Here is a 9,383-nt window from a genome sequence, read left to right on the forward strand (position 1 = left end):
CCTCCATGTTTTGGAATCTCCACTCTTTCCTTAGGATATTTTGCATATTACATGGGACGTTAACTGTGTAGCAAGAGTATATCAGTGTTGTCAATGAGTATGTTAACGTTAGTAAGGCTCAATTTCTTCTTAATATTTTTCCTACTCCACTGATCATCTTCTGGACCGCATGGGTGGTATGCATCCACTTTTAGAGACAGCTCTATTACTTCTTGTAGTTAGGATTATATACACTATTAGAGTGGTAGGTTATCAATAGTGAACTGTATTTCAGTTTTTTAAATTTATGTGGAAAGAGTCTTGAAGTCATCAAAAAAATCTTTGTAACTTCCAAGAATAAATATGAAATAATGTAAATTAGAGTTTACTGACAGCGCTTTAAAATTGTGTAGACATTGAAGTTTTTATATCTTTTGTTTTAGAGACCATTTCCTTCATTTATAGGCACATACCCTTTAATGAGTTCCTTTAACTGCCGTCAGCCTGGCCAGCAACCAAAAGGAAGCTTTTGTTACTGGCTATGTATAATTGTAGTAGACATAGCATTAGGTAATTTTCTTCTCTTTGTCTCGTTTGTTTTCCACAGCTGGCATAACTTTGACAACAGATTGCCTTGAAGATAGCCTCCTTACTTGCTACTGGGGGTGCAGTGTTCAAAAATTATATGAAGCTCTGAAGAAGCACTTTCATTGCTTCCGAATAAACACTCCTCAAGCATTAGAAGATGCTCTGTATAGTGAATATCTCTATCAAGAGCAGTATTTGTATCCTTTTATCTGATATATCCATTAGCACATGAAAATTTTAGACCTTAGACTTTTTATGGATAAAATAGTGTTACTAAGTTATTATTTATCCCCTTTGGTATATTGTATTTTTGCTTATAGTGGCAATTTCTCTTTACATCTTCAAAAAGTATTAAAAAGGACAGCAAAGAAGAAATATATTGCCAGTTACCAAAAGATACTAAAATTGAAGACTTTGGTACAGTGCCCAGATCTCGCTATCCATTGGTAGCACTGTTGACCCTAGCTGATGAAGATAACCGAGAAATTTATGATATTGTAAGTAATTTTAAAATTGTGGAAACATTAACTTTTAAGTGATTTGGATGATGGGTCTTAATTATTTGGTGAAATAGAAAAAGGTTTATTTTAATTTCTGAGGATATACATTTGGCCTGGACACATTTTTTTTGGAAAATGAATACATGGGAAGTACACTTGTATGCGTTTTATATGTGTAATGCTCCTTCAGAGCATGACTTGTTTTTTTCCATATGGATTGCAAGAATATGATTTTATTTAGAAAATGAAAGATAGAGTTGAATTACATTAATTTCATCATCCTATATTCTGTCATTTTTGCCACATAGAAAAAGGTCTGTTGGGAAGCATGTTTATTCCTAGCATTTTTAGCACTGAATAAATAAGCATTGTAATGATCTGAAGGGCTTGATTTTAAGACAGTATCCACTCTTTTCTTTGCATGTTTGCAGTCATCTTGGTTCCATCATAGCCCCTGCTGCACCTACATCTTATATGTGTTTGGTCCCTATATTTTCAGTAATTATTTTAATCTCCTTTTCTCATTATGTGCTAATTATTTCTTTAGTCTGGTAGTTTATCCCAATTAGGAAGACAAAAGCATGTTAGAGGTCTAAAAGGTCCTGAGCCTGACATTCCTATAAGTATGGTAGAAGCTTGTACGTGAAGTAAACTTTTGGTGAAATCCTATCATGATTAGAATGGCTTTATACACAATTTACTACTTTTCTGAAGTGCATGAAATAGATATGTTGATGAATAAATATATGGTAACATTTTTATGACACTTTGTAATATACAAAGTACATTCGCTACCATTAACTTATTTATTCCTTCCAACAACTTTGTGTGTTAGGGCATCTGTCTTATAGACACTGAAAGAGACTAAAGAAAACTCCCAGGCATTCAGGAAATAAGAGATGGAAGCAGGGCTCGATTCTGAGCCTTTGTAGTCCTGTGGCAGTATGCTTTGTTTTTAACAGGAGTATCTCACCAAAACCAGCACACATTGAGCTTTGGAAGGTGTACACCCTAACTGGGAGATCTAGACCCTGCTCAATAAGTTATGCCTCTGTAGTTTTTTGGGGAGCGGGGTTAATTTTATCAAATTGAAGTTCCATTGAGCTGAAGTCAGTTTGTTTTTTCTAAATAAACGTCATATTAACAGCAGTGTATTTCCAGAACCTAACAGAGTGCCTGAAACACAGTAGGTGCTCAGTAAATTTGATAAGTGAAAAAAAAAAAGTCATACCAAGCAGTGTTAGTGAGCCATATAGAGCCTCACAGCCAAGCTCCTGAATAGTCCATAGGAGAGCTCTTCTGGCTGTCTCCCCTCTCCCTCCCTTTGGCCCTCCCACTCTTTTCAACTGAAGATAAATAAGACCTATTAAGTTGGTGTTTGATATGTCCAGCCTTTCCGTCCTTCACTCTGCCTACCTGGGCAAGATAGCCCTTCTCTCACCACTGTGTCCCCCATCTCTTCTAAGCTCCCCTACTTCTTTCCTTTCATTCGAAACAGAAAGGGTCAGATCTGTCACCTTCCTCTCAGCTTCCCCTGTGGTTCCTTTCCCTCTCGCTGCTGGTGCTCTTTGTCAACGTGAGTACTCAGACTCTTCCTTATTTTCTAACTTTCCTCCTCAGTCTAAACAGAGAAGGAGTGTGAGAGAGAGAGAGAGAGAGAGAGAGTGAGTGTGTGTGTGTGTGTGTGTGTGTTTGGTGTTGGGAGGTGTAAAATACATATAACATAAAGTTGACCATTTTAACCACTTTTCAGTGTACAGTTCAGTGGCATTCTAAACAGGGAAAGATTTGCTCTCAAATCTGATGATTTGAGATGCAACTGGATGCAACTGGAATGAAGTCTACTGGCCCGGCTGTGGTTGGGGGAGGCTTATTCCCACAGGGCAGACAAAGTACCTGGCTCTCAGGTCCTTTGTATACACCTCCCTGCCTGGGTCCTTCTCTGTATCTTCTGTTCTTATGAGTAGGTTCCCTTCTTTTTTTCCTGTTAATCCTTGCTTCTCGCTTTCTTATCTCTCAGGTGGGGCCTAACACTGGCACTAAAGCATATTAGTATATTTTGTATGAATGTTCTCTGTTCTTAATTTTAAAAGCAAATTGGGCATTTGGTTTTTCAGTATTTTATCTGGGGTCAGAAATTCTAAATCTAAAAAAGAAATTTTTTAACTCTCTCACTCCTATTGTAACAGTAATAAATTACATTCAGATTGTGTAGTTAGGAACCAGTTTGTTATTTTAGGTAGTTAAGGAAAGTAGGGATTGTCACTGCAAGACCTTGACTTAATTTTTTTTTTCATTTTTACTAAATTATACTAGTTTATTTTCTGTACTACTCAAATGATACATGTTTGTGGCAGGAAATAGAAGTAGAAAATCTAGATAAGCCAAAAGGGAAAAAAGGAAAATCACCTGTATTCTATCATCCAAAGATAACCACTGTGAATATTTGTATCTTTCTAGACCTTTATGTATGTAATTTTAAAACAAAAATGGGATCAAATTGTCCATACTATTTTGGGATCTGCTTTCATTTAATAGTATGTTTTAAACATCTTTTCCATATCAAATGTTAATCTACAACTATATATATATATTCATAACTAGCATGATAGTAGCTTCAGAGGCTTTTCATGTTAAATTAAATGGCAGGATTGTTAGTAGTGGGCGATAACATTACTATCTTTTACCAATCCTGTCGTTTTGATTTACTATTAAAAGCCTCTGAAGTCACTGCCAAATTAATAAATCCTTATAAGGCTGTAAAGGATCTTGTATGTTTACAACCATAATAGGGTTGTTGTTGTTGTTTTTTAACTTTCTTTATGGACATAATTTCAAAAACTTGCAAAAATAAAAAAGTAGAAGAACATCCATATACCCTTTACCCTGATCTCCTATTGTTAATTGTTAACATTTGCACCATTTTCACTATTTGCCCACATACATATTTATGGGTGTATGTGTATATATATATTTTTAATGAATTGAGAATAAGTTGTATACATGATGATTCTTTACACCCAAATACACCCAAAAACACCCAAATGTGTTTTCCTAATAATGGGGATATTCTCTTGTATAACTACAATATGGTTATCTACTTTATAAATCTAACATTGATATAATATTTTATCTAATCTATTATAATATATATTCCAATTTGTCAGTCTGTCTAACAGTATTCTTTACAACATGTTTTCCCCTCCAGTACAGATTCTAGTCTAGAGTCAGATGTTGTATTTGTCATGTATCTTTAACCTCCTTTAATCTGAAACATTTCCATAGCCTTTCTTTTGTCTTTTATGACATTAGCATTTTTGAAGAATAGAGTCACATGCACACACTGTTTTTGTAAAATAGAACATTTCTCATTTTATCTGATGTTTCATCATGATTAGATTGGAGTTGAGCATTCTCAGCCAGTGTACCACGCAGGTGATGATGTGTGCGTTTCAGGGCATCGCCTGTAGAAGAATGGGAGGTTCTTTTCCCTCATTGGTGATGTAAATTTTGATCTCTCAGTCAAGGTGTTATCCAATTTTCCACTGTTTCCTTTTTTTTCCCTCCCTTGCAAGTAATAAGCAGTGTGTGGGGAGGCACTTTAAGACCATACAAATATCCTGTTCTTTAGTAAACTTTCCCCCTGGATTTAATATCCATTAATGATTCTTACCAGATTTCATCTTTACCATGATGGTTGCAAAATGATTATTTTCCAGGGCTTCCCTAGTGGCGCAGTGGTTGAAAGTCCGCCTGCCGATGCAGGGGACATGGGTTCGTGCCCCGGTCCGGGAAGATCCCACATGCCGTGGAGCGGCTGGGCCCGTGAGCCATGGCCGCTGAGCCTGCGCGTCCGGAGTCTGTGCTCCACAACGGGAGAGGCCACAACAGTGAGAGGCCCGCGTACTGCAAAAAAAAAAAAAAAAAAGGATTATTTTCCAACTCCAGCCCTCCTCCAGTCAGCCCTCAGCATTCTATTACAAGCAAGAGTCCTCCGATTTACCTCTTTGTTTATCTATTTGTTATCCTCATGGCCTCATGAATTCCTTTTTCCCCCAGTGGTTTATAATTCATTACTGAATATGATTATTTTGGTCCTCAAACTGCCCTTTCCTTATTTCCTGCCCCAAACTGAGAACTTATAGTCAAAAACTGTGTCCATGAATTACTCAGATTAGTTCTCTCAAAAGTCAAAAAACTATATAAAGTGGTATACTCAGATGTTGCTTTCATCCCTTACCCCCATTCTCATACACCCCAATTCTTGTACAGATAATCAAGTTGTTTTCTGGTTTATCCTTCCTATGTTTCTTATTGTAATGATAAGAAAATACAGATATCTTTCTGTTTCTTCTTATTTTTCCTTCTTTCTTACACAAAAGGTAGCACCCTATATATACTATACATGTTCTTGCTTTTTTCACTTATAGCTGCCTAGCACTTTATTGTATGTAGGGTATCCATGTATGACAGTTATTCAGCCAATCTCCTGTGGTTGGACATTCAGGTAGTTTCCAGTATTTTGCAATAACAGATAATCTTGCACTGAATAACCTGTGTGTCCGTATTTTAACATTGTTGAGGTTATGTGGTTGAAGGCTAAGTAAATACATTTCTTTCTGTTACATACTGCCAAATTCCCCTCCATTGGAATTGTACCTTTGGAGTTGTTTTTTTTTTTTTTTTAACACATTTCCACCAGCAGTATATGAGAGTGATGACTTCTCCATAGAGTGTACTGACAAGCTTTTCAATTTTCGTTAACCTGATGAGAAAGAAATTATATCTCAGTCAAGTTTTAATTTTCATTTATCATATTGTGAGTGAAATGAACATCTTTTAATATGGCTAAGGACCATGTTTTTATCTTTTTGTATATTATCTGTTCATGTCTTTTGCCCATTTCTCTATAGGATTTTTATTCACTTCTTCTTCAATTTTTAAAAGTTCTTTATAAATTAGAGATATTAACCCCTAGTCTGTGATATACGTTGTGAATATATATTTCAGCTTGTCATATGTCTTTTGACTTTGCTTATAGTGCTTTTTGTCATGCAAATTTTATATTTTTATGTAGTTAGGTTTGTCAAATTTATCTGCCTCTGGGTTTGGGTCATAGTTCGAAAGTCTTTTTCTACACTGAAACTAAAAAGAAATTCACGTTTTTCCTAGTACTTGTATAGTTTTATTTTTCACAATTAGATTTCTTATGCTTTTGGAGTTTATTCTTATGTATGGAATGAGGAATGCATCTAATTTTATATTTTTCCAAACAGATATCCAGTTGCCCCAATACTTTTTATTAAGAAGGCTCTCTTTGTTTAATGATTTGAGATGCTACCTTTGTCATATTTGTATATATAGTTATGTCTGTTTCTGGACTGTTTATTCTGTTCCATCTACCTGTCTATTCATGTGCCAGTACCACACTGTTTTAATTTTAGAGGCTTTGTAGTATGCTTTAATATCTGACTGAGCTTAGTCCCTCTCATAGCTTTCTTTTCAATATTTCCCTAGCTATTCTTTTTTTTAAATTTTATTTATTCATTTTTGGCTGCATTGGGTCTTTGTTGCTCCACATGGGCTTTCTCTCGTTGAAACGAGCAGGGGCTACTCTTCGTTGCAGTGCGCGGGCTTTTCTTCGGGGTGGCTTCTCTTGTTGCGGAGCACAATCTCTGGGTGCGTGGGGTGCAGTAGTTGTGGTGTGCGGGCTCAGTAGTTGTGGCTTATGGGCTCTAGAGCGCAGGCACAGTAGTTGTGGCTCGCGGGCTCAGTAGCTGTGGCGCACGGGCTTAGCTGCTCTGTGGCATGTGGGATCTTCCTGGACCAGGGCTCGAACCCGTGTCCCGCATTAGCAGGAGGATTCTTAACCACTGCGCCACCAGGGAAGCCCCTTTCCTAGCTGTTCTTATGTTTTATTTTTCCATATGAAAATTTTAGTCAACTTATACAGCTGTATAAAAACTAATTGCTATTTTTGCTGAAATAACATTGAATTTGTAAATTTGAGTATAAATAAAATAATTCTGGTAAAAATATGTAACTGGGTCCTCTTTTGTGACTGTGATTTAAGGAACTTATTGTAAGTTTTCTAATTTATCAACCTCTTATTTTTATTTGAGAAGTATTTTTCACATATCTGTGAAATAATATAAGGAGGTATGTACTGACTGGTGTTCAATTTTTATCTTAGATTTCCATGGTGTCAGTAATTCATATTCCTGATGAGACTTATAAACTCTCCTGTAGAATATTGTATCAATATTTACTCCTGGCTCAAGGTCAATTTCATGATCTTAAGGTAAGTTGTACCCTCTAGTCTTTATCCTCTGTCTTTTTTGTTTGCAGAGTTTCAAAGAATGACTATCTATAAAGAGATAATATTTTTCAGTTAGTTATCATAGAAGTTAGCTATTATTTGTTACTGGATTTGCTAGCTCATAAATTTTTAGCACGTCTTATGACCCCCGGATTTGAAGTGTAATTGTCATTTGTAATATCTTTACATGTGTTTCTTTGATTTTCAGCAACTTTTCATGTCGGCAAATAATAATTCCACTCCCTCCAGCAGTTCCTCTCCAGAGGAAAAAAACACAGACCGAAGTTTGCTGGAAAAGGCTGGACTATCTGAAAGTGAAATGGAGCCTCCAGAAGAGAATAGCAAGGACTGTGTGGTTTGCCAGAATGGGACCGTGAACTGGGTGCTCTTGCCATGTAGACACACGTGCTTGTGTGATGGCTGTGTTAAGTATTTTCAGCAGTGCCCAATGTGCAGGCAGTTTGTTCGAGAATCTTTTGCACTTTGCAGTCAAAAAGAGCAAGGTAAAGACAAACTGAAAAGTCTCTGAGGATGTTGTTACAACTGAGAAGTACACTTCCCACTGAAGATGCGGTGTTCTTGTGTTCTTGGAACTAATCATAACATGGAATCTACAGTGTTAACCGTCAGTGAAAATTCTATTTTAACTTCATATTTGTACGGTACGTGGATGGTGAAAATTAATTATTCCTTGCTGTTCAGTATGGCAAATACTGGAATCCCATTCTGGGTCAATGCATAAAAATTCATTCAACCTCTTGAGAAGAATGTAAACATTTGGCCTTTTATCAGCTAGAGGATTTCACGTAATGTTGATTAGAAAAATTTTGAAAAGCAATCCATCTAAAATTCGAGGAAGTAAAAGTCTTAAGATTTCTGAATGTTTTTCCTTTGATGAAATCTAAAATGCAGTTGGGTAAAAATGAAATCCTTCTTAAAATAATTGTATGTTCTCTGGTTTACAAAAGAGTTGGAAAGGGCTTCTAACTTTAAATCCTTTCCTGAAATATCCATTTTTATAAATATCCAGCTGTTCGGTTTCTAATTTTCCTTATAATTATAGTCACATAAACACAAGTCTTAATCTTTAAATATAGCTTCTTAAATCATAAATGCAAGAAACAATTCTTGACTGTTCTCAGTGTATCATAGACTTAAATGATACTCACTTATAGGAAGCAGATATATAAAACATGGATAATAAAATTTATTGGATAATTAAATGTATTGTCCAATATGATTAGAGTAGCTGGATGTGACCTACCAGGGAAGATGTGTGAGGCTCTCAATGCCTTACCTTAGAGTTCCTCCTGCACACGAACCCATCAAAAGTGAAGGGGTTTAGAGCCAGAAAAATCACTAAAAGAAACAAGTGACTCTTTTTTTCTAGGGTGTTTTTTATTCTAAGTAAACCCCATGTCCTTCTGAATAGTAAATCACTTTGTTCATCCTTTGTTACATCCTCTTAAGAGTTGAGTAACCTGATAGTCAAAAAAGCCCCATTCCCCACTTTTCCCAAGATGACTAAGAAGAAAAAAGTAAATCAGAGCTTCCTGTTTCTTCAGTGGAAATTACCTCTCACTCACTAAGAAATTAGATCATGGCAAGTAAACTGTGACATGCAGGGAGATTTCCAAGCCTCCTTTGTCCTGTTTGTGTTAAGAATAATGCCTTATCTTTGTATCAGTGTGTTTATGTACTATTATTTCATTCCCATCAAATATAACACTCTCAAAAAGACATTACCTATTCTCCATTTTATAAACCAAATCAAATTTCATCTATGTTCAATAGCTATGTACTAAATACCTTCTAGGGGCCAGATACCTTTTGGGAGTCTGGGCTACAAAGAATCAGACAAGGCTCCTGACCTCCAAGTATTTGTCCCTAACAGAAGCGTTGATGGCTTATTAGAAGCACATCCCTATCTTAGTAATTCCTAAGGCCCTGTTCTAATTCTGTCCCTGGAAGCAGAGTGGTCAAATGCTACAGTCCCT

General features: G+C 36.1%; 1 protein-coding gene across 2 annotated transcripts in view; it reads left to right on the forward strand.

Moving 5' to 3' along the window:
• Positions 1-9,166, forward strand: part of CGRRF1 (cell growth regulator with ring finger domain 1) — a 29,704-nt gene extending 20,538 nt beyond the window's left edge. For both annotated transcript variants that reach the window (XM_027111285.1, XM_027111286.1), the window contains exons 3-6: positions 587-764; positions 917-1,064; positions 7,261-7,368; positions 7,595-9,166. In XM_027111285.1, coding sequence (XP_026967086.1) covers positions 587-764; positions 917-1,064; positions 7,261-7,368; positions 7,595-7,915 — 755 coding nt within the window. In that variant the 3' untranslated portion in view covers positions 7,916-9,166. The remainder of the gene's footprint in view (positions 1-586; positions 765-916; positions 1,065-7,260; positions 7,369-7,594) is intronic.
• The last annotated feature ends 217 nt before the right edge of the window (positions 9,167-9,383 follow it).

This window comes from Aethalodelphis obliquidens, unplaced genomic scaffold, assembly GCF_003676395.1.
Source record: "Aethalodelphis obliquidens isolate GAN/ISIS:26980383/991018 unplaced genomic scaffold, ASM367639v1 scaffold10, whole genome shotgun sequence".
Classification (NCBI taxonomy): domain Eukaryota; kingdom Metazoa; phylum Chordata; class Mammalia; order Artiodactyla; family Delphinidae; genus Aethalodelphis; species Aethalodelphis obliquidens.